Source organism: Dermacentor albipictus, unplaced genomic scaffold (assembly GCF_038994185.2).
Source record: "Dermacentor albipictus isolate Rhodes 1998 colony unplaced genomic scaffold, USDA_Dalb.pri_finalv2 scaffold_23, whole genome shotgun sequence".
NCBI lineage: Eukaryota > Metazoa > Arthropoda > Arachnida > Ixodida > Ixodidae > Dermacentor > Dermacentor albipictus.
Genome location: NW_027225577.1, coordinates 2,156,371 through 2,175,701, shown reverse-complemented (window position 1 = coordinate 2,175,701; position 19,331 = coordinate 2,156,371). Strand labels below are relative to the sequence as shown.

Sequence of the window (19,331 nt, the reverse complement as noted above, 5' to 3'; positions counted from 1 at the left end):
CATCTCAGTAGTTCCTTGCAGCACTGGCGAAGCTGCACGGCTCCTTAGCCAATAGGAAGGTTGAATTCCCCTCAATATGTGATCACCCGCGCCATCTCGTCTGCTCGGCGTCTGCTCTCCATCCTAGTCAATACATGCTCCACGGTTGGTGAGGTGACGAAACAAATGTTTGTGTGTTGTAAGCATAGGCTGCGTTTCTATAAATGCCACAGTCGGGGCTTCGCTTCATCGATACGCTTTGTCGTCAGTTTATTTCAGCCTCCTGAGCCAGATTTAGTAGGAGCTAACGCCCTGATAGATGTTCACACGCGCTGCATCGTCTGCTGGGTGCCTCTTTGGCGTCTGCTCGCCACCATCATCACGTACTAGAGCGCAGCATTAAATGAATGATGCAATGAGCAATTAGGAGGGGAGGTTTGGGCTAGTTGGTTTTCCGTAACGTTAAGCGGGGCAGCGCATATACCTGTGTGATTGGAATGGCTGATAGCGCCGATTGCACTGCCTGCGGTGTCGAGGAGACTATAGAACATATACTGTGCTACTGCCCATCTTTTGAAGATGAGACATGACCTCTGCACAGCTCTGAATCAGTTCGCATAAACGAAATCTTGGGACCACGGCCTCGCATATCGCAGCTACGGAAGGTCACAAAAGCGCTGCTGCAATATTTGAAAGCTACCGGATCGAGTCACCGTCTGTGATACGGACTGAGTGACCGATCGATATCCCCAGTGTACTTTCTCTTCTTCTTTTAATCGTTCCCTCCCCTTTTCTCTTTCCCCAGTGTACGGTAGCTAACCGGGCTCAGTCCTGGTTAACCTCACTGCCTTTCATTTATCATTTGCTCTCTTACTCTCTCTCTAAGTGGTGCAGCGCGAAGCAGGACGGAGGAACACAGAAAGCGCTCGTCCTCGTCTTTCCCGTGTCCTTCTGTCCTGCTTCGCGCTGCGCGCCTGAACAATTAGGCCTTCGTAGCGCTCCGCAGCCTCAACGCATCACCACCGCTAATGCTGTGGCGTCTTCTGCTTATGGAAATCAAACCACTTTTACTGCTTGGCGATGTCAATGTATTCCTTCCAGCGTCAAAAAAAAAAAAGACTGACCTGAATAATAACGGCAAAGCATACATAATCCTTTGTCGTCAGCGTGAGATGAGATTAAACGATGATGGACTTTTCCATTTATTGTTGCTGTCAGGGCGGTGAGCCAGTAACAGGTGTGAATTGGCATAGAAGCGGCCTGTCTGGGCTACAGCGGCCGCCGCGATGTTGATGCGTAATTACGGTTAGGGCGGATATTAAGGTTATCGGTGGTAACCGCCACAGTAATTCGCGGTGTACGACGTGCATGCGCAAAGGGCCTAGCATCTTACGTACGTATCGCTGTAACGCATCATGTGTTAAGGAAAAATAAAACCCTATAATCCCGCCAGTAATCAGGCAGTGAAGCCCAGAACTATATTCTGCTGCGCAAAGATACTGTCTGTGTACACCTCGTACCAATTTGGCATTGGTGCAAGTCACTTGTGAAGTTGAGTGTAGATGCCGTTTCGCTGCTACAGACGACATACGCGGGGATCTTTTACTCAATGTTTGATGCTTTCGCATCGATACTTCAGCTGCGAGTAGAATAGAGCATGGCACACGCAGCGTTTTACTTTAATCGGAAGTAACGATCTTACAGTGACAAAGTGCATCCGTAATCACGGAGCGCATTTTTACATACATAATTTACATGGCTGTCCCAGTTAAGATATTTCAACTAGATTGACCAAATGTTCACACATTGTTTCTCACATCCGAAAATTCGACTTAACCGCATCTGTCTTAGGAGGACTCTATCCGTAAACGCTATTCGCACGTGGTACAGGTAAACCGACATATACAAGCACTGGATGCAGCACCCGTGCGCGAACCTTTGCTGCGCGTAATCAAAAACTAGCAACGTCGTATCACATGTGCATAGGTTTACCTAGCGCACACAATCTTCATAATGAAATAGAGCTTGATTTTCAATGCTTTATTGGAATTTTTTGCATGTGTTTCCTATACCCCCTTTTTCCAGCCCACTGCGTATGTGCCCATTTCTGCGCCTGCGCGTTTCGCCCAGACTGAGTATGCGCCACTGTGGCACAGGGTGTGTAGAAGCCTTAAATGTACTTACATATGTGTACGTGAATGTAAGGTACGTATCCCATATATGTCGTTCTTCTATCTGCGCACATTTCCTCACACTATTCTTCCTTCGACAAGAATCAAACATCGCCGGCGTTTCACGTTGGTGTTCAACACAACAGGTGCACGAGAGAGAACAATGAGGATCGAAATAGGGGCTTGTTGGTATGGCATATCTTATTTTGTTATAGCGCGAGCTTGACACGGACAACAGAAGGCACATCTGACACACACAGCGCTGTGTGTGTCAGATGTGCCTTCTGTTGTCCGTGTCAAGCTTGCGCTATAACAAAATGAGAGATAACAGATTATAGTCGATACCACGGAGCCACGCCCCCGCTATCATCGCTGGGGCGGCTAATAGGAAACGATCCGAATCGAAATAAAACAATGCGATTTGGACTTTGATATACGAAATGAGATTGATGGGCAGTGGTACAGAAATAAAATTTAGTTTAGTTGAAAACACGTGTTCGCGGAGGTTAAAGGTAAAGATTATCCCAGAGGAGTCCCTACCTTCCCATTGTGAGCAGTTCGAGAAGTGAAAAGCGCTAAGCTAGAACACAGGCAAAAGAAGTGAGGTTAACTAAAGTAGTGAACTGGAGGTGGACACGTGCTGTCCACCTCTTTCATTCTGCTGCGTCTTTAGCTGGCGCTTCCCAAATTGCGGTATAGGAACGTGCACCGACTCGCCCACTTGCCATCTGTATACTGAGAACAGCCGAACATACGCTCAGCGGTGGCAAACGAAAGCACGCCAGAAATGCTATAGATTGTATGCATTGTCTTCTTGGCATTAACGAGATATTCGTCACAGCGAAAGTTTCTGGTTAGCACAGGGTAGCCAGCCGGTCTGAGAACTGGCTAACCTCCCTGACTTTCCGTCTATTTCTCTGGTTCAAATCTTGTTTTGCTGTCTGGGACAAAGAACCGGCTCCGCACATTTTCAGACGCAAGAAAAAATCATACATTTTTTTTTCTTTACTTCGCGGTTTGTAGTTACGTGCTTGCGCATTTGCGTGTTGCGCGAGCATGTGTAAAGGCGTCGGGTGAGCAGGTTTCCTCGCACGCTGTGCTTATCACCATTTCTCGTAACGGATGCAAGATGTCTCGACGACTACTGAAATGCACCGAGTAGCAGCACGTCGCGTGTATACACCCCGAAACTTCCACGGCCAGTGGATTGAATGTACTGCTGCAACTACTTGGACGTACTGGTGGCAAGAATACTTCTCGTGTAGCAGGCCAGAACATTAGATGATTTAAAAACGATGTGACCGTCATGTTCTGAATTTCTTTTCATTGAGCGCTATGCACTTAAGAATGTCAGAGGCTGTTGCCGTCATTTTCTTCTTTCATCTGTAGCTTACAGAACGCCGGCGCCGCTGTGAGCGTGTATTTAGCTTTAGCGCGATAGCGTTAAGGGCCTCGCAGAAAATCGCAGGGTGTCGCAGAAAATCCGGTGTCGCCGTCGGCGGAGTTGTCCGTGAGCGAAAATTAGCCACGCCTTTCTGTATGACATGCGGTATGTGCCGGTTGCATTGCCGCACGATTCATGAAACCAAACACCGACAGCGCATGCCTTTGATTTTAAATCTTCTCAGGCTTAAACATTAAAAGAGAGAAACGAATGAAACATGACAGAAACGTGAAAATCTTGTAATCTTTTTTAGCGCGGCTGTGCACTACCTCCAGGATCGGCCCACACAAGAGGGAGCGTTTGTACCAGAAAACTCGCCTTCGTGCACAGCGTTCGCCGCCAGTGTTCCCGGGTAACTATTACGGCTGCATAAACTGCAGCTGCCGGGAAGCGCGAGAAGTATTTGGGGATCTTTGAATGCTACCGCGTTCCGCTCTTAAGCGTCCTCCAATTTTTTTCGTCTTTCATTACTCGAGGCACAATACCACGAAATCACTGCAAATAATTAACACTGAATTCTGTAGCATGAGTGCTTTCAGCTCTTGTCTATCAGCTTAACAGCCTGTGAAAATTGTATTTTAGATCTTGCTTGAACTCATTTCGCTGGGCAAAAGGACTCGCTAGTTACTGTCGGAAATGTTGTTCAAGAAGCAGGTGTTGGCGGAGTAACGTTTTTCGATATGTTTTTGTTCGCTTTGAAACGTGTTACTATAGGAAAGGAACGCTGTCAGCACGTGGCACTGTTCGTTCACCCAGGTGTTCTACGGGCCCTTTTCTTTTTTTGCAGGTTGCCCTGCGCCATAGACGCGTAGTTAAACTGTAGCCACGACAGGACGAGGCAGAGACGAGAACCGAGAATCGGCGTTGGAAGTTTTATTGCGATAGCAATTATATGAACACTCAAGGCGCATTTATGCCGTCGCCGTCGCCGTGAGTCAGAGCGTATGAGCGTGAGCCGGCGAACGCGCTTCAATTTCGCGTGCGCCAGCAAAGAACGCCGCCCAGATACGTGCCCTCTCCTGTGGCGCGCGAGGCAGTGGGGTCAGGCGAGCGACGAGGGGCGTTCTTCTCCGGCGGCTGCTTGGGTGCCTCGAATGTCTTCCTCGCCCGCCACTCCACACAGAGTGGAGCCAACCGCGGCGTCTACTACGGCCTTGGCCACGCGAATCACGGACGCTGTAGTATACGCCTTTGGCGGACGCCGTAGGGACACGTTGCCGGCGCTCGTGTGTCTGGAAAGCGAGCTGCGACGTGGCCAAAGTGCGCGCCCGCGTGGGCCCCATCTTCAAAGCGATCTGCGATGTTTGCAGAGTGCGCGTAGTGCCGGTTGCTTCGTATGCACTGTGCTTTTGACGTTTTGTTAATTGTTAATTCATTTAGTAAGTGAATGTTTACATGTTTATGCGGCCGATAAAACTAATATCCATGCTTCGTACAGCTATCTACTAATTTGCTGTCGCAATCGGTGCTTCGCCTTTCGGGCGGAACTGAGAATTCTTTCTGGAATCCTGCGATGGATGTTGCACCTGCCCGTGTCCAGCGCCATGTCACTTCTCTTACCTCGTCCAGGCTGTTTTCTCGAGTAATTGGGCGCGGCTAGTACGGTAGATTGTTTTGATGAAATAAAGTAGCCAAAAACACTAGTTAGCATGCTGCACCTTACCTTATTACAGCGGATTAAGTCACGTTGAGCGTAGCGATTTGTAACCGCGGCTGTTAATTAGCCGCCTTTAATTCTGTGCAGGTATTCGTACCAAGGTCGTTGCACACGATTATGTGTGTGCGGCTGTCATATCTACACCAACAATGCGAGCGTTTCAGCCTTGAAGACAAGTCAATAGATCCCAGCAGAAAAAAACGCGCCATAGAGCTCTAAGCAATTTAGAACCCGCGTTCTTGTTGGCTCTCTAAACTGTGTTCGTCAAGGATTAAGAAAGATTTAGACAATGCTCTATATACAGTGCAACATAGATTGCGCGTTGGTACACTTTAAACGTCCAGTCTTCTTCGCACCTGCTGCCATCTTATCGTCCGTATGCTGTCGCAGCCTGAGCTGCGCAGCTAATGAAAAAAGCCGCATTTCTTGTCCGGATTCATGAACGAGCCCTTGGGACACTTGAAAGCGGCGGCGAAAGGCTCGAAGTCTCGGAGCGCCGCGTTGCACGTCTCGGATGTCTTGATGCCGCGCTCCAGCTGGCACGTGTTGTGGCAGAAGGACATGAAAAACAGCTGTTCGCCCGTGAACTCCTGGAACGAGCGGACTCGAACGTCGGAAGAGAGACCATCGCGCTCGAGGCTATCCTTGTAGGCCCTGTGGGCCACTTCGATGGCCGCGACATCCGGGTAAGCGTTGCGGCCGCCGACGCTGCACGGCGGCCGCGTCGGGAACGGCTCGCCGCTCTTCACCGCCCAACCACTCGCGGTCAGCGACACCGAGGACGTGTTCAACACACTCGCGACCAGCGGCGCGAGGAGAGCCGCCGCACCTGCGTAGTTGATGCTCTTGGTGGCGCTGGCGTAAAATAGCGGAGGCATGATGGCACCCAGTGCCAAGTCGATGGAGTTTCTGAAGGCGTCGTAGCCAAAGTACGGGTCCCGACCACCGTGAGGCATCCACATGATATCCGCGTACGCGGGCGTACCCAGCGCTGCTCGTGTTGCGTTCCGAACCAGAAGCAGCTCGTCGAAGTAGATCTTGCTGCCCGAGGGGAATTTCTCGTACAGACTATACAAAGCGTCCTCGTCGTGTATCAGTTGCTCACGAGGCCAGACGTGAATGGTCGTGTCCTGTATCCTCTTGATGGCCGCTTGCTTCGACTCGGCGTCCATCCAGGTGATGGAGTTAAAGAGTGAGATGGTGGCTCTCATGACGTCACCGAGGAGGTCGTCGATGGTGGCACGGTAAAGATTCAGTTTCTTATTTGCGATGCGTTGTGTAGCGATCGGCAATCTGAACGTGTCTTCGACTTGAACTTCGCAAGCGTAACTGACCTTCGTCAGAGGCGAGAGGGAATCAACTTCGTCGTACGCCGAGCTCTGTAGCCTTTTGCTGATGACGTTCCCGAAAGTCCTGTTCACGAGGCGGGCTATATGAGTCAGGATATCTTTGTGTTCGTATTTCTCGAGTAGCCTATTGACTGTAACCAGCAGTTCCCCATCCACCAGCAAAATCTGATCTTCGCCAGTGACCGTAAACGTTGGCGCCAAATGCTTGCGCAGAAACTCGAGCCACTGCTCGGACGTCACGCTTGGTGTCACGCTAGCAATTTCTCTGATGCGGACTGCTACGGGCTGTGATTTTGGCGGGCCACTGGCGACGTTTCTGAGCTCCGATAGTATGGCGCTGTCCACGAAGAAGTCGCCGGTGGCGTTGGCAATGCTAGATCTGTGCGTGTCCCCGCCATCCTTGGACTCAGTGCCGTATGGTTCCATGATGAACTTCTCCACGGCTTTGTCCCAGAAGACTTCGTAATGACCGGGCCTGATGAGGATGCCCAGGCCACTGCCGTTGGCCTTGAGAACGCGCACGTCGAACCAGAACGGCATCTGCCAATTGATGGCGAGGTCGAGCAGGGCGTCGAGCGGGTGCATGCTGGGCTGACGTGCCCCGGACGTGGTTGCATCTACAGGAGCCCCGAGCTTCCTGTCACTCACGAACTGCTGCAGGAGCCTTAAGCTGTCGTCCTGCGACGTGGAAGAGCAGAGGTGGAAGAGCGCGAGAGCTTTGGCGATGGCTTCCTTCCCGCGGCGCACCCGCAGTGAGCCAAGAAGTTCGGCCGACTCCTGGATCCATCTGTGCCAGCGGTCCTGCTGCGTGTCGAACGAATAGATGGATGTGGTGAGCCAGGCGCTGCAGACGTACTCGCCAAAGTTGGCGCACGGGTCGGCGCTCCGGTTGAGGTCCGAGACGAGCATGTACGCGTGCTGGAAGCAGTCGTCGCTCTCGCAGTCGGGCAGCACCACCTGAGGCGTCGGTCGCAGCAGGGCGTACGCGACGGTCCCCACGCACACGATTCCGGCGAACGTGGTGAGCAGCGCGACAGCGGGCATCAGGCTGCGCTCACCCTTGTGGAGCGACGAGGACACAGCCGTGCTGGGCTGCGAGAGGATGACCGCTTGCAGGCCGTCAGCCGCGGTGGCCGTCGGCTCGCTGCTGGTGACGGCGCCGTTTGTCCTGACAGCAACCTTAGCTTCGGGACTCATTTCGATGGGGGCTGGCCGCAATCGCGAGAGACGTCCACGCGGGCCTGTGACGAACGAGCTCGGTGCGTGCTGGTCGTTCTTCTTCTTCGTTCCTCCACAGATGACACATGCTCACGATGATGAAGATGATGATTATCATGACGATTATTTCTTCAATATTGGCACAAACCTCCCTGTGAGTAATTGGGGAAGAATCGAGTAGTTAGCCGCCTGTGAAATATATTAATAATGTATAAATATATATAAATATACCAAAGAGGCCAATCGCAAATCAAATGAAATAATGTTTGATAGAATAGTAAGCTTTGCATTAAAAAAATGGAAATGAAAACCACTTTAGAAACAGTAAATATATGGTAAAGCAAAGGACGAAGATAACTCCCAGGTTCTGAATTCAACTTCTCAAATTTCTCTTCTGGCATCTGAATTTTATAATGTCATTAAGAATGAAGGAAGCTGTAGGTAAAAGCTACTCTTGGTCGAGGCAGCTTGATAAAAGCCCACAGCTTCCTTTGTACAAGAACAGTCAGCAGCGACAATTACACTAGCATGCAGCATGCAGCAAATGTATTTAGTGATACAGAGGATATCTTAGTCTCATATATAGACACAACACAGGTACATATGAGGGCGAAAACAGAGATCGAATGTAATTTAAACACCTAATGTACGCATTTATCGCAATTCGACCAGTGTACATGGAGACAGTGAATACAGTACCTCAACCTCGTCAACTAAACTTCGGCAGGACTCTGCGGCCGTGGTTTCAAGAACAAATACGCATGACCGCGAATTGGCCAAGAAAGAGCGTTACCATTTCAAGCTATGACTCGTACCAAATCTGGAAAAATGGTCGATAATTGAATGAATAATACAAAATTACCATGTAAGTTATAGGTCATTATCACAATACTGGCACCAGCCAAACCGTCATCGATCCATAGTCAACACGAAACAAACAATAGATGTAACTGGAACGTTTACTAATAAAAACTAACTCGTAAAGAAAAACTTTTTTTCTCGTTTCTTTTTCTTTCTTTTTTTTTGACAAAACCAAACACTTACTGGCCAATCGCTTCTCGTTGTTGCTCAACATTGGCGATATCTCAGTGCACGAGTGCATCTTCAATTCCAGTTCCTGAGGCACCCTGCGCCGTTACACGTCGTTAATAACACCAGGTGCTTTTTGAAGAGGATACAAGCTCGTTCACATAGCTCTGCGAAGAACACAAACCTGAACTACTGCACGCTGGAAGTGACAATAGAGGCAAACCGTGCTCAGCGAATTAGCTGGCACGCGACGAGAATGCGTCTCAGCACCGTGAAACCGGCATGCCACGCGCGGAGCGCTCAACTGCCAGCAGGTCACACCTTCGCTGCCTCGCGTGTGCTCCGTAACACGCACTCCGAGACGTGGAACTGAACGGCTCTCTCGCATTACGCAATGCCCACCGGAGCGAAGAGCAGGCCGGCTCCAGTGCGGAGGCAACCGAGCGTTCGCCTGAGCGCACACCTAGATAAGCGACAACAATAACGACGGCGTCATAAACAACAACGGCCCTCTCCACCGCCGTCCAGACGACGCGTAAGGGAGCACGCGAATGAGGTCGGCTTGGAGAACGCCCTAACCGCTCCTCCTGCCCCCTCCTCGCCCTCATGCGTTTTTTTCCCTCAACCTCTTTCTAGAGGAAACATGGAGGCAAGGACGCGCATCACTTCATTTGCGTCTGTTTACGCCTCCGTGCTTGCTTGGCGCAGACCACTGAAAGGCCCCGACAATACGGAAACGGCCTCCTATTTCTCATTAGCGTGGCCGTGAAAAGATATCCCAGAGGCTCACGGCGCGGCATTCGTGAAGCGCCATTTTGCGAGATGTGAAGGAGCAGTTCCGAGTTAAGCGGATACCCAGTCATGTACTGCGGATGCAAAGGTCATGCGCTCCCAATGCGAGGAGACGCTCACGGCTTCACGCGCATTCGGTGGCTGTTTGTATCGAAGTCTAGGTGGCTTCCCCGGTAGGCCACGGGGGATACTTCCGGCAAATTGTGTTTTGCATGCTTTAAAAAAGAAAGAAAGAAAGAAAGAAAGAAAGAAAGAAAGAAAGAAAGAAAGAAAGAAAGAAAGAAAGAAAGAAAGAAAGAAAGAAAGAAAGAAAGAAAGAAAGACTAAACAATGTGACGGCTATTTCCGACTGGCGTCGTCTCTGGTGGAATGAGTTAGACGGGAAGGAGAAGGGGAAGAGGGAACGCGGATGAGAGTTGGTCATTTCGGAGCCTTCAAAGTTCAAATTCGAAGATTCAGAGCGAGACCTAACAGCACCCTTCGGGTGTTGACACGAACGTTCACTAACGTGGTTAGCGTTTGCGATTCGTTGAATAGGGGTGTCTCGCATTAAAATTATTCCTCAACTTCGCGGCCATGCGAATGTTGTGGGGTCGTTTTCCACCTGCGGAAAGTTGTTTCTTCATCCACTTTCATTTCCATTAATCTATCGTTTCTTTATTTCATTAATTAAGCACAAGTAATTTCCCCTATGTTCTCCTTGGTGTCCGTGTTGGTTGGTTCATTAAGATATGACTAATAAAAATCGCGCCCCTCGGTTAACCCCTTTTCTTCTTGTTTTTTAACTTATAACCCGTGGTATGAAGGTTATCAACAGCGATAAGGTGCCTCAGAAAGGCTGCCCAACGATTCGATTGGGGGACCTATCTTCGTCAAAAGGCGGCCTCTCCATCCTCGGCAGGTTAGTTTTAAAGGGTCAGTACAGTGACGTCACGTGCGTTCGTTGTCGGTGGCGGCTGGCTGTAAAGAGAGAGACAGTAAAGAAAATGAGTGATGTCGTTTGACGGCTCTAGGCGTAGTTTCTAAGACGAGGGGACAAGAGCGCGAGAGTGGCAAGGTGGCAAAAGAAAAAAAAATTGAGAAAGAGAAGGACATAGGACCATGGGGCGCTGAGGGAGCGACAGGTTAGGGAGCTTTAAGAGGTGTCGTAGGCGGCATGCGTTTGTGGTCTTAGAAGTGGGCGAGTAACAAAAAGACATGAGTTAGAAGAATGACTTCAGTATCGCAGCAGCAATGCGTTTGGTAATTTTGAAGGTGTTAAGATGGCGACACGGAGTCTGGGGGTAATCGATGGGGTAGTTGCAAGCCAGCGGCTTGGTCTTTCAGGGGACGTTAGCCCCAAAAGTTCGGTGTAGGAACCGTCCCGGTGGCATGAAGAAGTGGCGCGACCATGTGTGGACGAGGCGCCGAAAAAGGTTTCCTGGCATCTAGGGCTTTGGAAGGTGTCGGTGTGGGTGTTAGGGGTGAGGCAGGGAAGAAATGGAAATGGAGGAATAGGGGAAATTGACAACGGAGGTTAGCTGGTGGCATAACGTGTTTTGTGCCTTTGTTAATGACGTGAGAGCTTCTAATTCAAGATAGTGGCTTTTAGCGATTCTAAGTTTCCACGTGCTAAATGGATCCCCGTCTTGTTTAAGCATTTAAACTTGTGTATGAGGCATTATACTGTATATTTTCTCTCACAGGGTGAACGGCAGTTGGTTTGTTGTATACAGAGCTTTGATTTATCAAATATATGGACATGTTAATTGAAGTGGCTGGCTACTGCTTTAGGTGAGTTGTGCTTCGTAGCTGCGTGATGGCCGTTGAGGCTTGCATGAATTTGTTGTCCAGTCTCGTCTGTGTTTTGTTTGTTACAAGCGACACATACTAAACAGTAGACTACGTTGCTAGACGTGCAGGTGAAACTCGAAGTCACCTTGTGAAGGTAATCCGGCGCTGTACTTTTTACTGTAGTAGTAGATTGCATACGCTTGCATGTAGAGCACCTGGGGCGGCCACAGAGACCGGATGTTGGCTTCGTCGTTGTATTGAGTTTGTCATGTGGAAGAATGTTCTTGAATCTAGTGTTGCATCTGTAGGCTACTCTGGACAGGTCGTGAAAGATCTGATTAAGTTTCTGGTTGCTGGTGAGAATTGAGTAGTATTCACTGAGGATGTTTACGTTTGGGAGTGCGCTTGGGAATTTAGTAGTAAGAAGAGGCATTGTTGTTTTAGTGATCTTGGGGCGGGTTTTGAGGACCTCGGCTCGATCAAGTTTGTTTGCATTGGTGTAGGCTTTTTGCAGGGCAGCGTATACGGGTGGTTCCTGTTTGATAGGATTTCTTTAAGGTGATCGAGTCTTTGTAGTCATGGTCTTCAATGTAAATGACTGTAAATGAATGTAATGACTGTAAATGACTGACCCCTGAGGTGTTCCTCAGGGGTCAGTCTTGGGCCCACTGGTGTTTCTTATATATATAAACGATATCTCTTCTGTTATTGCAGAACCGGTAAAAATGAAGCTTTTTGCAGATGATTGCCTAATTTATTCTACCGTAACCAATGTCCAGGATCAACTCAGAATTAGTCGTTGTTTAGAAAATTTCAGTCGATGGTGTAAATTATGGGGTATGAATATAAACTACAATAAATCAACATACACACATATGACTAAGAAAGTAAACGTTCTGCCTTTTAACTATTACATCGATGGTAATTTGTTAGTTCGTGCTAACCAGTTTAAGTATCTAGGTGTTACAGTTACGCATAATCTGACATGGCATACGCACATAGGAAATGTGTGCTCGAAGGCGAATCAGAGATTAGGTTTCTTAAGGCAAAAACTAGGTCAAGCTTCGCGAGATGTAAAGCTGATGGCTTATAAAACCTTTGTTAGACCTTTACTTGAATACACCTCAGTCATCTGGAGACCTCATCAGAAAGAAATGACTACAAAGTTAGAAAAGGTTCAACGTCGTGCCGCGCGCTTCATATGCTAAAAGTACCGCCGTTTAGATTCGTTACACTGATGTTGCAGTCTTGTGAACTGGAAACACTAGAAGTACGAAGGCTAAAAAATCGTCTGAAACTGTTTTACAGAATACTACATGGACATATAAAAATCAACAAAGATGAGTATGTGCAGCTTCCAGGAAAACGAAGCAGTCGTGTTAACCATCAATATGTTTTGCGTCCATACTTTGCTCACAATGATGTGTTCCGCTTTTCTTTTTTCCCTGCCGTGATTGAACTCTGGAACGCAATACCAAGCTTTGTGGCAGAAGCCAGTGATGTTTATGAATTTGAAAAATTGTTAAACATGTATTTTTGTGATTCCGCTGCCACTTGATGCACCTGTATATATGATCTGCCTGTATTTAAACCCTCCCTGTAAGAACCCTCAGCAGAGGGTTGACAGTATGAAGAAATAAATAAATAAATGCGACATAGTCGCGTGACTTGACCATTAAAGATGCCTAGTTTGCAATGTCTGGGATATTGGCTTGTGACACATAACAATTATATGGTAACGTATAACGTATAGGAGGGAGGATAACCGATGGTCATTAAGGGTTACGGACTGGATCCCAAGGGAAGGGAAGCGTAGCAGGGGGCGGCAGAAAGTTAGGTGGGCGGATGAGATTAAGAAGTTTGCACGGACAGCATGGCCACAATTAGTACATGACCGGGGTTGTTGGAGGAGTATGGGAGAGGCCTTTGCCCTGCAGTGGGCGTAACCAGGCTGATGATGATGATGATGATGATGATGATGATGATGATGATGACACAACAGGCGTTTCACCATGTCACTGGCGTGGATTGGCGTGGCGTTAGACAGCACATTCTCTTGTTCATTCATGGTACCCTGCGTTTTGAAACGATTGAAGCAGCCACTCACATACACATTGCGCACGAACGAAAGCGTTAATCTGCTTAATGAAATACCACGAAATCTGTGAACACGTGACTGGCAATGTTTTCTGTTATATACCTTATTTTACAATGTGTTTCTGTACATTATGCCATGATGTTCCTTTCTTTCCACGTGTTAGTGGGACTTAATTTACTTTTCCTTGCGTTCCCACACCACCTCACTTTAAAATTAATCTTTATTCATAACATACTTATTACATTTTAATTTACCCTTTTTGTGGTTTATATAATTTCACAGATTAAGTACGTAATTGAATGCGTGCATTGAAAGACCCTATATGCCTTTTTCTTTAAGTGCCCCTTGTTTTCCTACAAGAGTGTGGGCTGACATCTTACTCTTTGCCAATTGAGTCGCAAGCGAAACACTTGGTACTTATATTTGTCATTATTATTTTGGGAGAAATATCTTTCATTTGTGCTTTTCTTTTCAAGCAGTCATAAACGCCTAAAGCACCAAGTTATTTCCTTGTCCTCGTGTGCTTACTAAAGGTTATCTTAGAGCCTATTTATTAGAGCTCCTTCGCATGACCAGTCGTATCAGTGTGTGCCGATGTTCAGTGCCCCAATCGGCAGGCACATGAACCTGTAATAAAGACGCCATTTTCGTACTGTGTGAAAGCAACATTTATTTATTTATTTATTTATTTATTTATTTATTTATTTATTTATTTATTTCCACTTCGTCCCCATTATACGGCTCCTGTCTGCTGGCTGCTGCCATGTACGGTGAGCTCATCACGGAAGCAGCGCAAAGCGAGGCAGGCCGGCAACCGGGGGCATCGTACGTCGAGCGCCAGACGCAGGCTCCAACAAAAACAAAACAGGTCACAAGGGTGTTCTCAGCGTGGAGGAGAGCGACGCTTCGCGAAGGCCAAAGAACGACGTGTAGAAAGAAAGGCGTACATAAAAGAACACCTACCTGGAGCCTTAATTCCGCGATACATGTTTTACTTTTTTCTTCTAGATTCCTAAACACTATGCACGCAACAAAGGTACGCGAAACTTTCCACGTACGTGTAGGCAACGACGTGCGGCAGTCACGCTTTCCTTTACAGCTCACCGACAGGAGGACAGAACAAAAGGACCGATACCCGGTAAAACGGAGAGAATACACAGGACACGCAAGAGTGCGCTCGGCGCGCGCCGTCCCGATACGTTCTCGACTCGACTCGCACTTCGGTCCGTCGACACCTTCAGCGGTCGTCTCACCCGCGGAGGGTTCGCTTCTGATTCGTCGCTTGGATACATGCAGAATAACATAACGTCCACTGGTCTTGCAATCCACATGCGGCATCGTTACATTCTTGTAATCCATATACGGCATCGTTACGCCAAAATTCCGATTTCCTTTGTGCTGTCCTTACGGAGCCGTGGTTGCGATGATTGCGAAGTCGCGCCGGCGAAATGGGTCTGTGCGACTCCCTTCGACGTACCAATGTACCATTTTAAGCATAAATTGTTAGCCAGAAAAATCAATCAGTCAATCAAGCGAGCAGTCAATGAATGAATGAATGAATGAATGAATGAATGAATCGATCAATCAATCAATCAATCAATCAATCAATCAATCAATCAATCAATCAATCAATCAATCAATAAATAAATAAATAAATAAATTGTATCACGAGGAGAGAAAGTGGGTGACGGGAAAAAGCTACAAAGACTGCAGCTTGACAAAGGGCGGCCCCCTACGGAACAATGCGGCAGTTTTCAACACTGGCACACCTGAGCGGCAGACGCACTATAGGTAACTTGACACACATCGCCTAACTCGACCAAAGCCGGCTATATAGTCACCCGCGTGCTAATCTAGTTAACCTTAAGACTGTTCTCGGGACTTTAGTTCGACCAACCTGCCTGCCCTCCTCTCCTTTTTTTTTTACCTTAGATACCATCAGCTCTCATTATACTTTATCAAATGGCAGCGCATCTACTGTGCTACCGTCTATTACGAAGGCTGTAGTTTCCGTAATAAATAAATGCACGAGGAAGATATACAAGCGGGAGAAATGATGCCCAAACTCTCTCACCGCCTCTCCATTTCTCCGACACAGAGGAGGAACAAACGCGTAAGGAAGTGACAGAGCAAAAGTTAACGATCTGGAGAGGACGGAAGTGCGAAGACACACAAAGACCGGGAGGGGAGGAGTCTGTGGCGAGTGCCCTTCTATGTCTACACAAGTGCGGGCGGTTTCTTCCGCGACGACTGCGGAGCCGTGTATAATGACCGCACTCACACACTCACTCGTGCGCGTGCTCGAGCACCAGGCAGCGCAGCGTGTTGGCCGAACGTAAACAATGATCACCTTGAAAAGTGCGGGGCGACCTCCGCAGTTTCGCAGCTTCGCGCGGGAGCAGAAAAATAAATGTTTAAAAATGCTTTTAAAGTGTGATTTATGGCTCTACTACAGGGTTCCTTTCTTTATTGCGTCGATTGTTCCTTCGTTATCCTTTCGTGTTCTTCTGACGCTACCGGTTTGCTAGCTTAACGTCCGAACGAGGCGTGTCTAAAGTGTCTGTGCGTTACAAATTTGGCTGACAATTTCAACGTGGCGAATTGAGCGGGATAACGGCTTAGAGGAGGGGTGCACTATCTGTTGTTTTTTCTCTTGTCCGGTCTACTGCGCTGTTCGCCATGTTGGACAGAAACCAACAAGCCCAGCTTCGAATACCCGTAGCTTGACACGGTTGTAGCGTGCTTAAGAAATAAAATCACTTCTGCTTTGGATTGCTTGGAAACGGAAACGAAACCCGCGTCTTTCGCATCGGAAGTTCTAGTTTACAGCGAATCAATGTGGAGCGCAGTTTCCACCGCGGTTTCTGGAGCGAAAAATAATGATAAGAAATAAAATGACATGAAAAAAAAAGGACCGGTACAAATGAGGCGTTTCCTCGCTGTATCCCGTCTCATCAACTCCGTGCATTGAAACGAAGGCTCGGGGCTCGTGTTAGCGCCTGTTGATTTACATGTGCCAAAATGTTTTTAACGCGTTAAAAAGTTCCAATAAGCTATCCTTACTATATTAACAATAAAGAAAATTCATGTAGTCGAGTAATTCAAGTACCTTGGTATAGTTATTACTAGTATTCTGTCCTGGAGTACGCACATTAACATAACGTCGCTAGCTTCTAAGAGTTAACCGTTACTTAAGCACGAAATAAAACACTCTACAAGTAAAACTAAACTATTTGCGTACACCTCCCTTGTTAGACCATTGACAGAATATGGGGAGACTGTGTGGGACCCACATACAAAAGTTGATATTTGCAATATTGAAAGAGTTCAGAACCAAGCCCTCGGATTCACTTATCACGCCTATAACAGGCATGTGTCTATAACTGAACTGCGCAGTCATTCTGTATTACCGACACTAGGATCACGAAGTAAGATGCAGCGGCTAAAAATGCTTCATCCCCTACATAGTGAACAATAAATCGAAACTTCACTCCACCACACATCATATAAGAGTGCTAGACCAACTCGGTGAAAACATAACAGGACCGTAGTAGCTCCCTTGTGCAGAACAACAGTGTACTTCGTTTCCGATATCCGTCTCAGATTGGAATCAACTGCCACATGATGTCGCCTGTCTTCTGTCAGTTGAGTCTTGCACGGTAGCTGTGCCTTTATAATAACGCATGTCACTCCATGCTCATTGTTGAGTGCTTACCTCCGTGCATGCCTTCTTTGAACTACAATAAAATTAAATTAAATTATGGGGTTTTACATGCCAAAACTACGATCTGATTATGAGACACGCCGTGGTAAGGAACTCCGGTAATTCGGACCACCTGAGGTTCTTTAACCTGCACCTAAATCTAAGTACACGGGTGTTTTCGCATTTCACCCCTACAGAACTGCGACCGCCTTGGCCGGGATTTGATCCCGCGACCTCGTGCTTAGCAGCCCAACACTATAGCCTTGGACTCAGCATCCACGGCGGGTATTGAACCACATTCTTTCCTTATCCTTGCGCATCACCTTATTTACTTATACATGTTATTTAGCTGTGTATAATGAACCAGATTAGGTATTCGTTTCTTTTCTTTCTTAGATTATGTATTCGTAATTTGCTTGGTTCTTATTTCTTTTCTTTCTTTTTGTGGCCACTCCCTGCTTTGGCTACGAATAGTGGGCTGGCGGTATCATGCAATTAATTAAACAACTAAAATAATCAGAGAGTCATCTGCGTGCTCCAGAGACGGGAAGAAAGTTCGCCCATAGTGCGCCGGTAATCTTTCCGTGACGCTTTTTTCATCCGGCGTCGATCAGAGGTGGACAATGAAGAAAACCTTGTTCCAGTTTTTTTTTTCTTCTTTGTTTTATCGTTCGCTGTCTCGAGTCACTCTAGCGATGGCTTTTGCTGCATGGCGCGAAGTCAGTGAGGTGGAGTGTGTGTGCTTTTTACTTCACCAAGTGGTATCATCGTGTGAGTGAGTGAGTGACAAAACTTTGTTGAGAACGCCTGGAGAACGGTTAGCCTTCCCCTGTTAGGGAGGCGTTACCGTGACGTGGCCATGACGTCTTCGCGGCATGTGGCGCTTCTACTTCGGCCGCGGCCGCACTATTCCCTTTGGTCGACCGCGCCTGCCCCTCTTTTGGGGTGGCAGCCTCCCTCCGGTTTCGCTCTGTCGTTGCCTTTCGAGGGCCGCCGATATCTGCTGGACGGCCTGGGTTTGGACATCTTGGTCATAGCATCTCGTTGCGGCCTCGAGCTGCGGCGGGATCGTTGTTATTGTTGCAGCTTCATGCGGATTCTTAGCACAGTCCCAAAGGATGTGAGCTGCAGTGGCTCTTTCCTTTCGGCACACACAACACAGATCACTTTCATAAACACTTGGACACACGTGCCTCATCAGCACCGGGGTGAATAACGACCCCGTTTGAAGTTGTCGGTATAAAACCGCCTCCTTGCGGGTCAAGCCCGGATGAGGTGGCGGCATAGTCCTTCGCTCTAGTCGGTACCATTTCACAATTTCGTTGTAGGAAGTAATTTTGTCCTTGGTTTCCCACCACCACGACGGGTCGGCTGTAGTAGCAGCGGCACGGTTGGTTAGTCCTCGCGTGAGATCATCGTGTGAGATTATTTTCCTATGAAAAAAAAAAGATTAACCTCTGAATATGCTAAACAAGTGGGAGGGAAGTATATACCGTTGTTATGAGAATAAATTGACACTGTCTAATTTGTAGAAGTAAATATATTGCGATTCGAAAGCCAGTATACCTGCCACGGTGACTCAAAGACTATGGTATTGTGCTGCTGACACGAGGCCGTGGGTTTGAGTCCCTTCGGCGGCCGCAGCACTCCTTCATCGAAACGCCACAACATCCGTGTGCAGGCTAAAGAACACAAGGGGGGGGGGGGGGTTAAAATTAGTCAGGAACTCTACACTACTGCGCCCTCCACAGCGATGTCGCCTGACCGCAGGCGTATCTAGCCTGGAATCGAACTAAGAACCTCGCAGCCAGCAGCAATACACTAAATCCACTGAGCTGCCATTGCAGCTTTGCTCAGCGTAAAGTCCCACGAAATTCAAAGAGAGAGAGAGAAAGAGAGAAAGGAGGGAAAGAACTTAATGGGCGGTAACATGGTTACTAAAACCTTAGGCGGAAAGCTTTCAATTTTCAGGAGAGGGGGTGGGGGGGAGGGGGGGGGGCGACCAGCTTTCCGAACTCCATACATATATCTACAGGTTGTGAGGGGGATGGAGGGGGGGGGGCGACCAGCTTTTCGAACTCCATACATATATCTACAGGTTGTCCCACATACCTTGAG

General features: G+C 48.0%; 1 protein-coding gene across 1 annotated transcript; it reads right to left on the bottom strand.

Annotated features, from left to right (window-relative positions):
* Window positions 1–5,655: 5,655 nt before the first annotated feature.
* On the bottom strand, window positions 5,656–7,797 carry LOC135898948 (neprilysin-like). The gene has a single exon (XM_065428217.1). It carries the CDS (start codon window positions 7,795–7,797, stop codon window positions 5,656–5,658), a length of 2,142 nt encoding a protein of 713 aa, XP_065284289.1.
* Window positions 7,798–19,331: the final 11,534 nt, after the last annotated feature.

Excerpts from the sequence above, each read along its gene's own strand:
- LOC135898948 (XM_065428217.1), bottom strand. The coding sequence starts at position 7,797 with ATGAGTCCCGAAGCTAAGGTTGCTGTCAGGACAAACGGCGCCGTCACC.